Here is a 19715-nt window from a genome sequence, read left to right as displayed (position 1 = left end):
AAAAAAAAAAAAAGAAAAAAAAAAGAAAAAAAAAATATATTATTATTATTTTTTATTATCTTGCCTGGTGCAATTGAACCAACCAAGGAATCCATAAAGGGTTTGCAGTTTTTGAGAGTACACCAGACAAGCTCAGTGAAGTGTAGAAAAGTATTTGAATACAAAATAATTATTTGACTCGGGTCTGGTTCACAATACATTATCACATCCTTCACTCTTTCCTCCCCCTGACAAATTTCTCATTTCCCTGTGTCATGCTTCCCTATCATAAAATCAGTTTTGTTCAGTCCACTATGCCCTGTTGGATATTTCCTTCTATTCCTTTCTGCCATTCTTCCTGGTCTGACTCCTCTTTGGATGTTAAATAAATACCAACACTTATTCTCACATTCCCACCTTTCCTGACACTGCGTCAGATTTACTTCATGGCACCACTACTGATATATTACTACTGTAGGGCTAAAGACCAGCCCATTCACTCCAACTCATCACTAATCCACCCCAAACTTCTGTTCTCTCCCTCCCAGCATGTTTGCAGCTTTTCCTTTGTGGGTCATGTGCTCCCATTTTGACTCAATGTGTAGCAACTGGCTGTATTTGAAGTGCCATTTCTTCCACTTCTACCTGTACTGTTGCAAACGAGGAAGTTAAAAATGACCCATTACCCTTAAAGCATGAGCTTGTGCTGTATCTAGTCTGCCTAGTTGGGTTTGTGATGCTGATGCTACACTTCCATAAACCAGCACTGATCAGATTGACATAGGCATATGGACATTTTTTTTCCATATGCATAAATCACTGTAGTTACTTTCTCTGATCCTCATATTTGGAATAAAAATCAGGATTTTCCTACATTTCGATTGAATAGATCCAGATAATTAGGTTAATCCTGGTGTCAGGAATGGACCCCAGGGCATGGTCGGACTCGTTAAGACGTTTCCACACATCATTTCTTCAGTAGCCTACTGCTGTGATGCCCGTAGGTAGGGCTGTAGGTATGCATTGGCAGAATGCTAAGTCTGTTTCTGTATCTATGAGTGTCCAGCGGAATGAGCGGGAAGTGCCGATAACGATGTGGGCGGCAGGAAAATGACACTGCGAGGCCGGAATAATAGCAGCCCCAAATCCGCCATCCCTTCCAGAACGCTCCATCGTCTGTAAACAAGGGTGGACCTACACTCAGCGAGCACTTTATAAGCATGTATTATATTTATTATAGTATTAGTCTTTCTTTTTCTCTCTTCTTGGTCTTCTGCTGCTGTAGCCCATCCACTTCAAAATTCAATGTGTTTTGTATTCAGATCTTCTGCATTCCACTGTTGTAATGCATGGTTCTTTGAGTTAGTTGCCTTCCTGTTAGCTTGAACAAGTCTGGCCCTTCACATTAATAAGGCGTTTGGCCTGAACAACTGAACCTCCTGACCATGTCTGCCTGCTTTTATGCATGAAGTTGCTGTGACATGTTTGGTTAATTTGATATTTGCATTATCAAGCTGGTGTACAAGTCTACCTCATAAAGTGGTGATTGAGTGTATGTGTGTGTGTGCGTATACAGTATACTCAGTTTATTAGGTACACCTTTGTAGTACTGGGTAGGACCTCCCTTTGCCTCAGAAAGGCCCATATTCTTTGTGGAATGGATTTGGCTAGGTTCTGGAAACCTTCCCCCGAGATTCTGGTCCATGTTGAAGATAGCAACAGGTGATTAGATTGATTTTCGTATCCTACAACATGAAATCTGGAATATCGGTCTTTGGAGCATCTTTAACATTTGTGAGTTGGTTAAGAAAATTCTGACGTATCAATTGAATCAATTAAAATGTGATTAAAACTCAGCCCAAAATCAAGGATTAAATATCAGGGTTTGAGTTCAAATCCATTGCAATTGAGGAAATGCAACTCAATTCATGAATCTTTTATTTATTTCCTGAATTGAAACAGAATTTAGCCTTAACCTGTTACATACACTACCATTACAAAGTTTGAGGACACGTTGTCTTTCTGCTTTTTCTTAATTAATATTTTATTTTCTCTGTTTGTAATCAAACAATTCATACACGGTCAAAGCTTTTATTAAAGGGTATTTTCTGTACATGTAGTAATTACAGCACGTTACAGTATTATGCTAATTTGTCTCAAACACTTAAATACACCTTAATAAAGGGTGCCTTGATGAATGGTTTGATTACAGAGAAAATAAAATATTGAATCAGAAAAAGCAGAAAAAGACAAGGTGACCACAAACTTTTGAACGGTAGTGTGTAATACAAAAACAAGGAACAATGTTAATAAGGCATACTTTTAAAGATCCACATTGCAGCAATGCAGATGTCCATAGCCATTATGGAAAATATAGTCATTGGGGCATCTTTGTCTTGAATATTCATTATTAACTGAATTGACATTAGTCATTTGCATTTCCGATTTGGATTGTAGCATATTTAGTTAAGAAATCAGTGGCTCAGGTGTAATGAAAAGCAAGGAAAATAAAATGTGATACAAACACAATTCTTGGCAAAATGATGAATATGGGCTGTATTGAGACCTGTAAACTCCAGTGTTTACAGGGACTGTATGGCCCAATTTACACTTATATTCAGTATAGCTGACAAACTTCTGTATATCTGACATTTGTAGACACATTCCTTCCATTTTGACTTTGACCGCATTTCTCTTAGTGTTTCACGCTGTGTCGAAGCGGACCTGATGCTCAATACGGGGTGTTATTCGCCAGAAGAACGTTGGTGACATGCAGAACCTTTTACCTTAATTTCTGATACTTGCAGAATCTGATTCAGAGCCGAATCTGGACATATCCCATCCATAAATTATTTTTTTGAAACAAAACAAACAAGCGTACCAATCAATTAGGATGCATCAGACATGTTGAGAAGTTGGATATGTCATGACTCCACGTCAGACAAAATGGGTATAAAACACCTGGCTTCCATCTGTGGTCGAACCATAAAAAGGTCGACCGTATTTACGCAGAGGCCTTCTCATTGGGATATTTGAATGTACAAACTGGGCGAAATGTCTTACAATAGTACTCGACTGCACATTCAACAATCTCTCAACATTATCGCAGTCCAGAAACATTCATGCTCCCACTGCACCTCATACTTGCTACTCTTGCACAGAGTAAACGCTTCCCTAGGAAAATGCAATTTCGCTCCTGAAAAAATGTTTTTAATCTTAACAGAAGCACTGGATTACACAAATGACAAATAAAAAATGAACATTTTGTAAAAGCACACATCCTTTGGTTCAGGAGAAGTGGAATGTGTGGAGCCCCCCTCCCGCAGGCCTGACAGGGGCCCTGCTGGGATCACAGCCACCCTCACTCCCTGGAACCCACTGCCATCCAGGCTGGGGGCGGGAAGGGGCGTTCGGGTGACATCCATCTCTTAATCCAAGTGACAGAATGGACTCCCGGTCCCGAAGGAAGGGAGCCTGATTTCAGTGTTCCCCAAAGTGTGTGACGCAGGAGAATTTTAACATTAGCCTGCAGATTAACTAGCCGTCATTCTTCCGGAAATTCTAATCAATTCCAAGGGCACGGTGTCTCATAGGAAATGCAGTTTCCTGGATGGGTTGTAGGAATTGCATCAAACCCTGAAGCCCTCCTGCCTGTGAAAAAAGAAATTACCTGAAGAGTGCCGACAAGTTCCTTAAACATGGGGGTACAGAATGACAGTGATGAATTCTGGGGCGCGCACAATGGTTTGAATGGTCTTTCTTGGTTCTCATTCTGAAGAGCCAGCGATGTCATTTTTAACAGTCTCTCCTGCACGCAAGAAAGAGAGGGCAACAGTAGTAGACAAAAGAATGTAAGAACGAGTGCAGGGGACCGGGGTGGGGTGGGGTGGGGGTAGGAGCAGTGTGATGGCAGGGAAGGCCTCCTACTCTGCTATAGAGGAGTGAGAAGCCAGTACCTCTCCTCCCAGCGCTACCCTTCTTCCATCCTTCTGTCCATCTCTTGCTCTCGTCTTCCTGCTGTGGGTACCTTCTCACCTACCGCAGTGTCACTCTCTCCCGAACCCTTTCACCGGTCACGTCCCGTCCTCGACCCCGCCCGACCCCCCCCCCCCCCCCCCCCCCGTGCTGGACCCCGCCCGACTGCACCGTCCTCCTCGGCCCGCCCCTCAGGAGTCGCTGTCGGAGCCGTTGCTGCTGTCGCGGCTGATCTCGATCTGCAGGGACGGCAGGTTGTCCAGGCGGCTCTTCTTCATCTTGTGCGACTGCTGCTCCTTCTCCTTGATCATGGCGCCCCACACCTTCTGCAGCTCGGAGTCTTCCTCCTCGGGCGCCTCCTTCGAGCCTTTGGCCTTGCCCGGGCTCCTGCTCTCAGCCTTCCTCTCAGGGACTTTGTCCATCTGCGAGGAGCCGAGCCTGCTCCACAGCCCGCCTACCGGGAGAGAGGAGAGGGGCAAGCCGTCAGTGGAGAGTGCGGGGACACGCCGTTACCCGTGACGCAACTGCGGCAAGGCTGGACAAGAGCAATGTCAAAAACTAGCATCTACACATTTCCACACCACTGCGCATGAAAGCACTCTGACGGCATCCACTGTGACAGTGCTTCAAATGGCTGCTTCCTCCGAATACTGAAAAGCATTACAAATAAAAGAAATGCAACAAAGGGAGCGTTCCACCATTCAACTATCCTTTTCATCCAGAATGCTATCCACAACTAATTTCCATCCTACGTCTCAGAGAACTAAGAATTCCCCCCTTGAATAAAGCCTCATCCTTCAAAAAATGTGGAACCCATGGGCTGCAGTGCCTTTATTCAAACCGAAATGTCACACTACAGTGGCATGTATTTTACGGTTTCGCACAGAGTTACTCTGTACGTATCCCCCCTGAAAACCCTGGATGGGCGAGGAGTACGGCAGATTAAAGATGGCCGATGGCTCAGCTCTCCTCACCGCTCTTCTTCTCTTTGGGGCTCTGGGAGTGGAGGCTGTGGGCCTCCTGCTTGGGCACCCCCAGCCGGCTGTGCACGTTGGTCAGGGGCTCGCGGCGAGGGGTGGGGGCCCGGGGGGGCCCCGGCGAGGTGGACCGGCGGCCCTCGGGGGAGTGCGGCCTCTTCCCCAACCGCTTCCGAACATCTTCACACAGGAAAGGGAAAAAAATAAATAAATACAAAATAAATAAATAACTGAGACGGAGTCCATTGAGTTCCCCTTCCCGCAGGAGAGTCTGAGGAAGGCTGCTGGTTTTCAGTGTTGATCAGCAATTTAAGTGACTACTGAGAACCAGATGGTACAGCCCTCCAGGACTTATATTCTAAGGCAAAGATGTCAAGCTGAAAAACGTATATATATATACGTAATGACAAAACATGATTACAAGATTGATTCGTTGATTTGAAACAAACATAAAGCATATAGAAAGTGCTGTTAAACGCAGTGACATAAGACAGAAAAATTGCCACATTCAGTTTGCCCCCCGATAGTTGCAGATGGGGGGAGGGGGTCTCCCGGGCGCACTGACCTGTCCTCCCCGCCGCGTTGACGTAGGGCTGCGGACATTGCTGCTGCTGCTGTGACAGGCCCTGCCGCTTCTCCTCCAGAAGCTGCCTCACGTCCGTCACCTTCTCCACCGCCGCTTTGGCGCTGCCGCCCCCGGCCCCGCCCCCAGCCCCTCCTCCAATCCGGTTCCTCACGCTGCTGCTAGACCCGCCCTCCCCACGGACCGAATTCCTGTACAGGGAGAGAGAGAAGCTCGTAGGCTTGATATGTTTTGATATTTGCAGAGCTGGCTAATTCCCCCACAGATACTTGAGGACTCATTTTCTCTTTTTTTTTTTTTTGACTTTTATATAACCATCAACCGAGACTTCCATTTCTTTTTTCAGTAATGAATGAGTAGACAGGATTGTGAAGCAAATAAGATGGAGGGGTGATTAAGTTATTCAATTCCACCGTTCCCTCATGGAGGACTGGCTTTTTCTCTTTCAATCAGAGGTAAGGGCGCCCTCTACTGATCAATCAGTAGCTTATTTTTTTGGTGAAAAATGAGGTCTCATCCAGGTCAGGCTGCGCTTCAACATTTGGACAAGAGGATTCCGAATAGTATGGCAAATTTATAAAATGAATAAAAGCAAATCCCACAAATTGCGTTCCTCGTCTTGCAGGTTTCACTTCAAATGTGGTAATAAACTGTGAAACTTAAACAAAATATACATATGAAACGCACTACATGCACAAACAAAAATCACGAAGCACGGTATAAGGTGCGAGACATTACTATGACATCTCTCGAAGGCAAGGTCATTTTCTGCTAGTATACGCAGGAAAGACATGGAAGATGTATACAAGACATATAATAGCCAGAGATGTACTAATTTCAGACTGACATATTGCAAGCTACCTGAAAGAATCTGGTGTTCTCCAAATTTCTGCGCAAACAACTCGAATACGTCTGAAAAGAAATCTATTTTAAAATATTAAAATATTGGTTTAAATCAAGCCTGTGATTGGTTGAGTACTAGGCATTAGTGCTGGGTTACAGCAGAAGCCTGCCTCCCCGTTTCAGGTAAAATTGAGGACCCTGCCCCTAAACAACCGCCTGCTGTCCCACAGGGCAGCTGGTCGGGGCCACGGCGAGGCCTCACCGTATGGTCTTGAGGTTGGACTCCACCTCGTCGGCGTACATGGTCATCTTCATGCTCTTCTTGGGCGAGGGCGTGGAGATCATCTTCAGCTCCAGGTCATAGTCCATTTCGTCAGAGTCCGAGGAGCCGGAAGTAGAGCCATGCCTCCGCAGACTGCCCACACTGCGTAGGCCGCCATCTCGATCCCTGCCCCGCTCCCGGTCCCGCTCCCTGTCCCGCTCCCTGTCTCTGTCCTTCTCCCCTTTCTCTCGCTCCTCACGGTACTCCACCACCCTGTCCTCCGAATCCATGTCTTCCCCCTCTTCCTCCTCCTCCTCCTCTTCCTCCTCCTCCTCCTCTATTGGCTCTTCAGGAAGGTTCACCAGGTCTGTAAAGAGAGGCCGGGTGAGGCGGGAAAAAAGGCAATTCCAGCAACAGAAACAATACAAGGAGGTATGAACAGAGGTCCCTACAAGGCTTCAAGCTTGTGTGTGAATCAAGTCAACCATTAATTTGGTCATGGGTAAAATGTCCTCAGATTGGATAAGTGTCGTCAAGCATACACACATTTTATGAGAAGGGCCAACGTGCCTCGTCTTTATTTCCCAGTCTGTTGCTGCAAAACCTAATAAAAACACAGAATGCGTCGGCCCAAAACAGCAGTTGCCCGTTTTCATTAAAGGCGTTGTGCAGCTCTGGCTGCTCCAACCCTCATTATTTTTTGGGTTAGACCCTGTGCGGTAAGAGTAGGGATCTTTTTCTATGCATTTGGACTGCGCTGGCACCCATTTTGTCTTCTTCAATTAGCCGGGCTGAAGTGAGTTTGGCTCAATGTTTTTCCAGCTGACAGAAATGTCTATTCCAGCCTTCTAAATGTCTCTTGTCCCTAGTTTTTCCCTTCAACCAGGAAAAATCGAGAACACAGCTCTGTTATCCGTTTACTCCAAATGTGCAAGACAGGTAAAGTGAATGTTACATCAACAGAAGGTGGCAAGACGGGTGAATGAACCAACCATAATAATAATAAAGATATGGTTTGGTTATCAATGTTGGTTATCTCACTACTCCTTCCATTGAAGAGTAGTTTTAGGCTCCTCTCGAAGTTGGAGATAAATGTAGATAAATACAACAATACAACACTAAACTTTCAGCTCAAGTCCAAATCAAACACAAATTTCCCTTCAGTACTAACAACCCAGGCTAATTCGTTTGGAGAATTAATTATTGCAGCTAACCTAGTTTGTAATTAGCAATTAGCACATCTAGCACCCACTCACCAGAGTGCCTGTGTGTGTACGGTGGGGTGTGGCCCATACTGTCCCCGATCAGAGGCTTCTTGGTTTTCAGGACGTCGCGTTGGATCCTCCGTGTGTGATATCTGCGTTTCCTGCAGCGGGGGAGAAGGTTCTCATGTTCTTATCAAGTATTTTCCATGAGCTGTGCACTGGAATATAACCCGTGATTGTGTACCAAAGATCAGTATCCTTGGTTTACCGTGACAGAAACACAAAGTATGAGTTACAGAAGAGGATAGTTGTTCTCTGAAGCAGTGATCAGAGACAGTTCAAGAGGAGGAATTAAAAAAAGAAATTAATAAATAAACAAATTTAAAAAACCGTAAACGGTTTTCAAACCAAGGACCAAGGAAACTATATGGTGATTACCCAATGGTAATGACACGGCACAGACCCAAACCAGAGACTCAACCTCAGACTCTTGGTGAGCTCTCCGTTAGCAGCTGACCAGAGTCTCAACCTCAGACTCTTGGTGAGCTCTCCGTTAGCAGCTGAGTCACACCAGTTGAGCACATACAGTGCGTGCTGGATCTTTGTAAGAACAGATGCGTTTGTGGTCTCACCAGGAGTTGCTTAGTATGCCTTTCATCCCGCCGTAGTTGGGGTTGCCGTACTTCATGTAGTACCGACTCCGCCTGGCCGCTCCCAGCTCCTTCTTATCATCTGAACATGAAAATATCAGATTTAACCAAAACATGGTTCGCATGTTCATTGAATGATAAATAAAACATCCAACCCATCTTACCATTTACTTATTCATATGTGTAAAGTAACGGTCAAGGGTCACTCACCCCGAGTAGCAAACCTGAGGAAGAGATTCCTTCCCTTGAACTCCTTGGTCGTAGGTCGAAGGTCATTGCGCAAGAGTGACTCTCTCTCCACCTCGGACAAAGAGTCCAGCTGGAACACACCGGGAACGCTCGCATAAGTAACAGAGCTGCAGATACCGGCAAATAAGTAACAGAGCTGCAGATACCAGCGAATAAGCAACAGAGCTGCAGATACCGGCACACAAGTAACAGAGCTGCAGATACCAGCGCATAAGTAACAGAGCTGCAGATACCAGCGCATAAGCAACGGAGCTGCAGATACAGGCGCATAAGTAACAGAGCTGCAGATACCAGCGCATAAGTAACAGAGCTGCAGATACCAGCACATAAGTAACAGAGCTGCAGATACCAGCGCATAAGCAACGGAGCTGCAGATACCAGTGCATAAGTAACAGAGCTGCAGATACAGGCGCATAAGTAACAGAGCTGCAGATACAGGCGCATAAGCAACGGAGCTGCAGTTACCAGCACACAAGCAACGGAGCTGCAGATACCAGTGCATAAGCAACAGAGCTGCAGATACCAGAGCACACAAGTAACAGAGCTGCAGATACCAGTGCATAAGTAACAGAGCTGCAGATACCAGTGCATAAGTAACAGAGCTGCAGATACCAGTGCATAAGTAACAGAGCTGCAGATACAGGCGCATAAGTAACAGAGCTGCAGATACAGGCGCATAAGCAACGGAGCTGCAGTTACCAGCACACAAGCAACGGAGCTGCAGATACCAGTGCATAAGCAACAGAGCTGCAGATACCAGAGCACAAGCAACAGAGCTGCAGATGCCAGCTATATACCCCCCCGTGTATGCCTTCTCTCTTATTTCAGCGTCACTGTACCTCTGTGCTCTCTGGCGCAGTCTTCTTCACCCCCTCATCCTCACTCTCGCTGGCTTTTCCTTCGCTCTCTTCGCTGCTCTTCTCTGCTTTCGTGCCTTCCTGATCATCAACCACCTCCCCGTCCTCCTCTTCATCTTCGTCATCCTCTGAGCCATGTTCCCTCCTGGCTGGGGAAACAAAAAAACCCAAGCAGCCAAATGTCTTAGCCTGCAGTACCATCCATCTCCGAGCATTAGAAATTAGACATGCACCGATACCATTTTTCTTTGGCCATAGTGCCTGAAAGAATTGGCTGATAGGAGTCACTGTACTGACGCTCCTTTTAAAAGGAGAAATATGCAGTATTGCAAAATGTAGCACCTCCATATCCCTCTGCTGACCACCATCAACCTGCACTCTGAGCTCATCTAATGCATACAAATCAATTATTCAAAGCCTCTTTACAAAAATAAAAATAGAAAATTAAAATGACAGGGTACTAACAAACTGCACTACCCCTTCGAAGAAATGAATGACCTACTCAAACTGCATATGCATGGTGAGGTAGCCTTGGTGTCTGCTGAGTTTCCTTCATCCCATAATTCTGTGCTACCTCATCATAATGAAACAGAATATCTCCAGCACTAACTAGGAAAGTATTTTTCCATTAGTTACAGGCAGGGCTATTTTACTGCTCAGTCTAGTATTGATAATCAAAACCAAAGCGAACATAGTTCAACTTCATGTGAAACATAAACAATTTCAAACATAGTACAAGACAGACTTATAAGACAGATTATAAAATTGGCCAGACCATATAAAAGTAATAGATTAAAATAATAAAACCAGTTTATGGTAATTTCTCAGTGATTATAATTAAAAAACGTTTTTTTTTTTTTTTTTTTTAAATGAATCGCTTAATAAAAATAAGTCCATATGGGTACAAGAGGACTATTTTTCTAAAGGCTGAAAACTGACCGGGTTGGTCGCTATTCTAGCGAGTGGCTTTGTAGCAGTGTGGGCTCTGACTCACACAAACCTCTGCTCTCCTGGGCGGGCGGGCTGGTCTCTTTGGCGTCGTCTGTCCCTGGGGTGGCGACGGCCGGGTCCGGCATACCGCTGATATTGATCAGAGCTCGGGAGGAGGTGACATCATCAAGCCACACCACGTTGCCTGGGACATGCAGCATAGATGAGATTCAAAACTGAAGGTCTAAAAATGCTAACAACTAGATTGCAGTCATTAAAGTCATACTTGTGTCAAAAAGGAATGCGACAGATATCAGGGGCGACATGGCTCAGGCAGTAAGAGCAATCGTCTGGCAGTCGGAGGGTTGTCGGTTCGATTCCCCCGCCCGGGCTGTGTCGAAGTGTCTCTGAGCAAGACACCTAGCCCCTAAATGCCCCTGACGAGCTGGTTCCTGGCCAATCGCAATAGGTCTGCGAGTGTGTGTATGAATGGGTGAATGAGAAGCATCAATTGTACAGCGCTTTGGATAAAGGCGCTATATAAATGCCAACCATTTACCATAATATTATATACACTACCCGTCAAAAGTTTTAGAACACCCCAATTTTTCCAGTTTTTTATTGAAATTCAAGCCGTTCAAGTCCAATGAATAGCTTGAAATGGTACAAAGGTAAGTAGTGAACTGCTAGAGGTTAAAAAAAAGGTAAGGTTACCCAAAACTGAAAAATAATACACATTTCAGAATTATACAAAAAGGCCTTTTTCAGGGAACAAGAAATGGGTTAACAACTTAAAGCTGTTCTGCAGCAATGGAGGTTGATCAAGCCTTGAAAGTTGGTGGTACCAATTCCTACAGGTGTTCCAACTTTTCTTGATTATGTACAACCCCCTCTGTCTGCATAAAAGTAGTGTTGGAACACACTATGGTACCATACCCTTGTGAGCATCATTTGAACAGTATTGTACTGCAGAAAGTAGTGTGTTACTATAAAAATGGTGAGAAAAAGGCAATTAACAATGGAAGAGACAGACCATCATGACACTTAAAAATGTAGGGCTTTCCTACAGAGAAATTCCGAAGAAAGTCAAGGTGTACAGTTTCCTTCACCATCAAAAGGCACTCAGAAACTGGGAGAAACTCTGACAGGAAGGGGTCTGCCAGACCCAAAGCCACAACAGAATCAGAAGACAAGTTTCTGAGAGTCAACAGCTTGCATGATAGGCGGCTCACAGGACAACAGCTTCAAGCACAGCTTAATAGTGGTCGTAGTAAGCAAGTCTCAGTTTCTACTGTGAAGAGAAGACTTCGACTTGCAGGTTTGAACGGTCAAGTTGCAGCAAGAAAGCCATTGCTAAGACGTCAGAATAAGAAGACGCGTGCCTGGGCCATGAAACACCGCCAATGGACTACTGAAGACTGGAAGGTGTTATGGACTGATGAATCAAAGTTTGAAATCTTCGGTTCATCACGCAGGATTTTTGTACGCTGTCGAGTAGGCAAAAGGATGGTTCCTCAGTGTGTGACATGAACTGTCAAACATGGAGGAGGAAGCGTGATGGTCTGGGGCTGTTTTTCTGGATCCAGGGTCGGTGACTTGTACAGAGTGAGAGGCACCCTGAACCAAAACGGCTACCACAGCATTCTGCAGCGCCATGCAGTACCCTCTGGTATGCACCTAGTTGGTCAGGGGTTCATCCTACAGCAAGATAATGGCCCAAAACATACGTCCAAGCTATGCCAGTACTACCTCAGGAAAAAAGGTAAGATGGTAAGCTTGAAAACATGGAGTGGCCAGCACAGTCTCCAGACTTAAACCCCATCGAGCTGGTTCGGGATGAACTGGACAGAAAAGTGAAAGCAAAGCAACCTACAAGTGCCACACATTTATGGGAACTTCTGCAACAGAGTTGGGAAGAACTTTCTGCAGAATATTTGATTTCCATTGTAGAATGCCACGAGTGTGTTCAGCTGTTATATCTGCCAAAGGTGGCTACTTTGATGAGTCAAAAGTTTAGAATACATTTTGGTTTATAAATTGATTCCATGATTTATTTTTTAACCTCAATTGTTTATTTGTTCTATGCTTTCATTTCAGAGTACAATGAGACATTAAACTGCATAATTTTCAATAAAAAACTGGAAACATTGGGGTGTTCTAAAACTTTTGACCGGTAGTGTAGAGACCTACATATTTACTTAAAGTCCTTCAAAAGCTTGCTTTCCTTGTTCTTTGGCAATGGCGTTTTTATAAATGTGAAAGTTTTGCAAGGTGATTATCTAAACTTCTGCTAAAGATGGTAACCAACAAATTTAGTGCCAGCTAACTCAACAAAACATAAAAATAATTTGGTCTAATTGAAGCAGGAAATGCAAAGAAACAAAATACCGCAGTTCTCCAAATTACCAGCCCGGAACATTCCACTCAGGAGACACAGAAGCAACATAAAAACCATCAAATAAAAACCAATCAACATTTTAATCTAGGTTAAGCAGATTTAGAACTGTCAAATAAAACTGGCACCAGGGTTTGTAAACTCTATAACTGCCAATGCTATTCTGTGAAATATCTAATGCGCTAATGTAGCCGAAGTGCAATAAAAAAGACAAAGGAATATTTTTATTCTGGAATAAACTACACCATGGACACAGTATGCAACTGTGCACATGTAAATTGAAAAGATAATTGTTTTTGAATAAGTTCGCCAACATATTTCTCAATAATAGCAATACAGTTGTTTTTGTTTTGTTTATACACTTAGTGAGCATTTTATTAGGTATTAAGGCTTATTCTTGTAGACTCAAGTCTTCTGCTGCTGTAGCCTATCCACTTGTAGTTTTAATGCATTGTGTGTTCAGAGATGCTCTTCTGCAAACCACTATTGTACTGCGTCTGTGTTTGCGTTACTGTCACCTTCCTGTCAGCTTTGACCAGTCTGGCCCTTTTCATCTGACCTCTCATTAACAACACGTTTCTGCATGCAGAACTGCTGCTCAGGGGATGTTTTTTGTCTTTCACACCATTCTCTGATTTTCATGCACAACTCTAGAGACTGTTGCGCATGGAATTCCCAGGAGATAATCAGTTTCTGAGACACTCAAACCACCCTGTCTGGCACCAACAATCATTCCACGGTCTAAATGACTTCGATCACATTTCTTCCCCATTCTGACATTTGGTCTGAAAAACAGCTGAACATCTTTTATGCATTTAGTTGCTTCTACATAATTGACTGATTAAATACTTGCATTAATAAGCTGGTGTACAGGCCTACCTAATAAAGTGCTCACTGAGTGTACAATATCAATGAGTCAAACTGAACGGTGCAAAGGGACTCACAGGAAGTGTCATCAATCCATTCAATATGCGCTGGGGGGTACTCCTTGAAAAAGCCAAAAACATCCTGCGTGCTCATGTCATCCACCCCACAAAGGTACAGGGCCTCCAGACGTATCGTTGGGATCGCTACGGGAGACAGGGACAAACCAGAACAATGACTATCACAAAACACTGTGCAGTGCTCCACCCAGCAGTCACAATTCAAATTTGACTGGACCAAAAGACTCAGATTTTGTTAAATAAAGTTTATAATACATTTTACTCAAATGACTAAACCCACCTCTTTGCCAAACGTACTCAAGAGATCTAAAGGCATAAGCACAGGTCATGCATATAGAGCCAGAACTTGCATACACAGCCTACCCCAGGCTCTGGGTTCAAATATGAACATTTGGGGAGAAGGGTCAGTTTTCTGGTCGAATTGGTCATACTTGAGACTGCTCATTGCTGATTCAAGAATATTAGAACTGCAGGGCTTCATCACACTAATTATACAAGTAGCTATTAGCATCAGTTGACATGTGCTACATGAGTGAGCTCAGTCCTTCAGATCATACAGGAGGGAATGTGTTCCTTTCGGTCATGTAAATCTGAACAGCAGTAATGTCAGTCAACCTGTACAACTCAGAGTCATGCCACATGCAGAAGTTTTCAGACGACACTGCAATAGTGGGGTGTATCAGGGATGGGCAGGAGGATGAGTACAGGAACCTGGTGGATGACTTTGTGCAGTGGTGCAATCTCAACCATATGCAGCTGAACATTTCCAAAACCAAGGAGATGGTGGTGGATTTCAGGAGGACTAAGCCATCTATGCTGCCAGTCTCCATTGAAGGGGTCAATGTGGAGGTGGTCAGCACATACAAATACCTAGGGGTACACCTGGACAATAAACTGGACTGGTCAGCCAACACTGATGCACTCTACGGGAAAGGGCAGAGTCAGCTCTACTTCCTCAGGAGGCTGCGGTCTTTCAATGTCTGCAGTAAGCTCCTCTAGATGTTTTACCAGTCTGTCATCGCCAGTGTCCTTTCTTATGCCGTTGTGTGCTGGGGAGGCAACTTTAAGAAGAGGGACGCTGGGCGACTGGAAAGGCTGGTAAGGAAAGCTGGCTCTGTAGTTGGAATGGAGCTGGAGTGCATAATATCAACAGCAGAGAAAAGGACACTGAACTGTGTAGCTCAGGGCATCAGGCACTGGTATTTGTGCATGGTTTTCCATGACCAGAAGCAACCTTTAAAACTGAGGACAGCACTCAGCCCAACTTATTACATGTAGGCCTTTAGCACATGCCCTTATCCAAAGTGACTTACAGTACAAAAGCTTATGCATGAAGGTGTAAGCAATGAGCAGAGATGGTGCCAAGTAATCACTGTTCCAGTCGATAAGAGCAGCCAAAACATAAACCTCTAACATACTGTAATGTTAAGTGACACAGTAGGTGCAAGAAAGTAGTTAAGGTTGTGGAGCTTTTAAAAATAAATGCCCAGAGAGCTCAATGTTAGTTCAGTCAAGATGCAGTGTTAATAGTCGTGATGTCTTCGCGTTCACCTTTGCTCAGCATCTCTCGGTCTAGCACCACGTTCCTCTGAGCCAGGTTGTCCTCAGCACGAAAATGGAACCGCCTGGCTCTCTTCTCCTTCTTCTCCACTGCCTCCTGTAGCCATAGACATCACATTTTATGTGAATACCAGTCATGTCTGTTTGCCATTCTGAGAACTGAAGAAACTAAAGTAAACTGGTCAACAAGGGTGTTCCTACAAGACCGAATTTTAGTGAAACAAACAAGAATCGTATTGAGAGGACGATAATAAAAGCCAATTGACTAACTTTACCTTAGAAGTTACGTCGATTCCTGTAATGAAAGTCCCGGCTTTGTTTTCATACCGACGACTGGTATCCTATCGAAAGATTGAATACATCGTTTCATTGACAAAGCATGTGACTCCCAGTTGGATAATTGTGCACCAAGTTAAACCATCTAGCTAGATACCCAAGCAGTAAACTGGCGATCGTGGCCAAAACGATGCTGTCACGGTGCCGTTAACTCACAAAAAATCATGGAACAAAAAGCAAAGTAAATCAACCCAGACCATGTCTTCAGTGTTACTTATTAAGGTTTGGCTAATTACGGAGATTTTGTAATCAGGACAACAGCATTTGTCATAACTTCGCTAGTTATAGTAGCGAAGTTTGGCGGCTAGCTAGCAGGCTAATCAGATTTCAGAATTACAAAACATTTGAGCTAACGTAACGTTAGCTATCCACAATAAATATGGATATAGGATTAAGGCAAACGTGTGTAGCTTGCAACCTCGAGATTTAGGACCCCCATTCAGTAACAGCAATAAAATAACGGATCGTCCTGTGACCGGTACCGTCACTTTCTTACGCCCTAGTTTAATCATTTTTTCTCAGTGTTCAATAAGCACTAGAGCCCGTGGTCTGTGAGGCCTAGTTCACTTACCGGTAACAGTTCCTTTAGAGACCGGCGGATCGGAATGTCCTCCAACTCGAGTTCCCCCTCTTCCACCTCCATAGGCTCTGGTTCGCGGGGATCTCTGTCAGAATCTGATTCAGAATCTGATTCTGAGCGATCTGACCCACTCTCTGGTTTCACAGAAACGCGGAGGTTGCGTACTGCCGCCATAGCAGCTTCTCTCACACACACATATAACCCGGGGTAAGCGGCTACAGCCTACACAGCACACTGAAGCAGCGAGTGACAGGATGTCCGCTTTACAAGCAACAGTGCCGAACACTGGCCATGTGCTGTAAAGGGCAAATAGGCCTACTTCGCAATAAATCATCTTAAATTTGTCCATTTAGCTAGCAAGCCAGGTAGTTGCCGTATGCTTGTACCATATCGCATTGGTTACATACACTCTATTACTTTATTAGGTAGACATGTAGACTACACCAGCTCGTTAATGCAAATACCGAATCAACCAATAATCTGGCAGTAGCTCAATATATAAAGGCATTCAGGCATGATCAAGTGGTTCAGTTGTTCAGACTAAACATCAGAATGAAGAAGAAGTTGATCTACGTGACCTTGACCGTGGAATGATTGTTGGTGAATCTTGAAGTGAATCTGCTACAGCAGCCAATACGTTTAAAAAAAGTAATACATACCTAATAAAAGGGTGTCTAGACCAACGTCTAGTGGTGCCTTAGACCAATGTTTTGTTTACGCAAATCCCTTATGTGAAAGTGGGATGTTTATACTGCCAATGTATACCACCCTTCAATTGAATGTAGTCATAACCAATGTATTCTACGGGTTTGCCCGAATCGTTTGCCTTTGTATGGTGTGTAGATAAAGTGGCATTGTAGCATATTTATTGCATGCTCTATATGGAAAACTCCATTTATAGGTGATTGTGCAGTACTTTAGTAATTCAGCACAATCTGCATTTGAGAAATAATCACTCAACTTTGACACAAAATACAACATTTTATTTAGCAAATCGGCAAGACACATAACTTAACCAAATATACATATACAAGATTTATTCTCTTTAAATAATTAACCTTATATTTCTTTTTATTTTAATTCATATATGTACTTTATTATTTCATTTATACATTACAACAACATAAAAGGCTATTTGCTAAAATAGCAATAAATTATTTCTAACAACAGAATGTAGACTGAGGGGCACTGACAAGCTTCAAACTATAAGATAAACAAAACTATAACAGCAACATTTCTTGTTTTATTTTCTTTAAACATTTCTGACAGTAGAACCTGGATTCTGTACATCTTCGAGAAACAATCTGTTGAGTACCAACATCGCTTTTTGGGCATTGTCCCTTTGAGGAATAACTTACTTTTACTTGTAATGACTATTTTTCATTTCTCAAGTTCACCTCAAATCACCATTTCTGAAGGGAATTTTTACGTTTCCAATAAGGACACTTAAAAAAAAAACATTGTTTTTATTCCTGTTACAGTAATAGCTTTTTGACAGATGGCAAAAGCCATTATGGGTTGATGAGTTGTAATGAGTACATTTGAAATGGGTGATTTTCTAAAATCCAAAGTTTTTTCTGCTGTACTTAAGACTTAACATTCTCACATATCCTTTTTCCACAGGATTCCATAAAATATCTGCCCGGGCACTGTCTACACTTCACAAATAAGTAGATTTCAGATGCTTAAGTTGAGCGCTGTATTCCTTTTTGTGCAGACTTGTACTGTGCAGTTGCTGGACCCTATTAGTAGTCATTACTTGTTTCTCAATATATGTGAAATGCTTACCAAGACACATCTCTATTACAGTATACCAACAGGTATAAGAGCTTATATGGTAGGATCGTACCATGGGTGAGGCAGGGTGTCCACCTGTGTTATTATGTTTCGGGAGCAGCTAGAGATCAGTCAGGTTTTAATAACAACAATGAAAAATGAAAGGAAGGGACCATTGTTCCATTCATTGTCATTTTTAGGTGTTTTCTCCAGAACCTTTCTTCTCTTTAACTGATCCGATATACTGTACATATAGTGCATTTCCACTTGTTGAAACCATATTATGAACAAGGCAGAGTACCACTGGCAGTGGAGAAGAAACTTCCTGAATGGAAAAAAAAAACCTTCCCATTAATGTGCTTTTGGGCAGTGAGTGACAATGTGACAGTGGCTTGAAACACAGGGCAGGTGGAGCAGTATAGGTGACATGGAGGCAGGATCAATGCTCTATTCACCCTGCATAATGAAATAGGGGTAAGACAGACAATTTACTTTAAAACAGAATGGAGCTCCACCAGTCATGGAGTAGGTTTTAACATGGTCGGTGGAGCTCCTCTGTTTCATTTATATATTTTAAAAACATATTTATGTTTATGCTAATTTCATTAACCCTGGTGATGATGAGACCTGCAAGGACTGAGCTGGTTTTCATTGGAGGGGGAAGGAAGTAATGGGGTCCAACTGATTGCCAAGCATGTCCAATTAATATGAATTTCAACTTTTTTTGTAGCTGTGTGTGTGTTTACATGTGTTTGTGCATGTGAATGAATGTGGGCACATGCATGTACAATTATATGCATTTACGTGCATGTGTTCTTGTGCATTGGATAGGCAAGGGGGCAGTTCTCTTGGAATGTGCAAAATGCTTGGGAAAGGGAATGAGACTGTTACAGACAATCTTCTTTCTTCTCAGCTCTGTCCTCCTCCTTTGCTTCCCAGTGAATGAAGCTTTAAGGATCACTCGCCACCTCTCCGTAAAGTTGTCTTTTTTTGGGACACCTTTCCTTCCCCTTCCTCCGAAACCTGGAAAGACTCAGTTCATTTGATGATGATGTTAATGGAGGATGTCATCCACTTCAGCACATGGTCTCTTCCCCTCACTCCATAGCCACCTCTCAGATCTTCACCTGGCCTTCAGACAGCTGCTACTGCTGGGACAGAAACAAGGTCATGAATTTTAGTACAATTTAATACAGGAAAGGTACAAGAAGGAAAGCAAGTGGCATCCCAATGAGTGGGGGAGTGGAAATACTGTAGCATCAGCAGTAGTAGTGGAGCAGTATTGGAGTTTCTTTTGAGGAGAAAAGATAGGCAGAATTCACAAGCTGTTCCTATCACAACTCCCCCCCTCTCTGTAGGAAAACAGGAAGTCAGTTATGCAAACATGCATGCATGCTTACAGTACTTGTTAGATACAGTACATGTTACACTCATGCATGCTAACATGCACACGCCCACACACACATTGCTCATTGAAGATGGAGACTTTCTCCTTTTTTGCACAGGAGTAGAACCCTACACAGACCTACCTGTGCAGTGCGACCAATAAGGATATAATGTTTTTAAATCACTAAGATTTAGTATTAATTTCTGTTTTCAATGATCTATCTCTCA

At 43.5% G+C, this 19715-nt stretch overlaps 2 protein-coding genes across 18 annotated transcripts in view; both read right to left on the bottom strand.

Annotated features, from left to right (window-relative positions):
- Positions 1 to 4115: 4115 nt before the first annotated feature.
- Positions 4116 to 16763, bottom strand: ncbp3 (nuclear cap binding subunit 3). Of its 2 annotated transcripts, none has more exons than XM_061248770.1 (13): positions 16317 to 16763; positions 15685 to 15750; positions 15401 to 15506; positions 13850 to 13975; positions 10575 to 10715; positions 9563 to 9729; positions 8685 to 8793; positions 8457 to 8556; positions 7876 to 7985; positions 6620 to 6986; positions 5497 to 5705; positions 4929 to 5111; positions 4116 to 4408 (listed from the first exon to the last, which is right to left on the bottom strand). In XM_061248770.1, the coding sequence occupies exons 1-13, from the start codon at positions 16497 to 16499 to the stop codon at positions 4146 to 4148; spliced, it is 2130 nt and encodes a 709-aa protein (XP_061104754.1). In that variant the 5' UTR covers positions 16500 to 16763; the 3' UTR covers positions 4116 to 4145. The 2 variants fall into 2 exon arrangements, with proteins under 2 accessions (XP_061104754.1, XP_061104755.1); XM_061248771.1 differs by having other exon boundaries at positions 10581 to 10715; positions 16317 to 16760.
- A 523-nt stretch (positions 16764 to 17286) lies between these two features.
- LOC133132176 (rap1 GTPase-activating protein 2-like) overlaps positions 17287 to 19715 on the bottom strand; it is an 85051-nt gene continuing 82622 nt past the window's right edge. For 12 of the 16 annotated variants that reach the window (XR_009709082.1, XR_009709084.1, XM_061247412.1 and 9 more), the window contains one exon: positions 17287 to 19252. Coding sequence is in view for 12 of the 16 variants with exons in the window: in XM_061247412.1 (XP_061103396.1) it covers positions 19247 to 19252 (6 nt within the window). In the remaining 4 variants the exon portion in view is untranslated. The remainder of the gene's footprint in view (positions 19253 to 19715) is intronic. The other 4 variants (XR_009709083.1, XR_009709085.1, XM_061247413.1 and 1 more) reach the window with 1 other exon arrangement.

This window comes from Conger conger, chromosome 7 (genome assembly GCF_963514075.1).
Source record: "Conger conger chromosome 7, fConCon1.1, whole genome shotgun sequence".
NCBI lineage: Eukaryota > Metazoa > Chordata > Actinopteri > Anguilliformes > Congridae > Conger > Conger conger.
The sequence above is the reverse complement of the archived record's forward strand: the minus strand, read 5'-3'. Positions and strand labels throughout refer to the sequence as shown.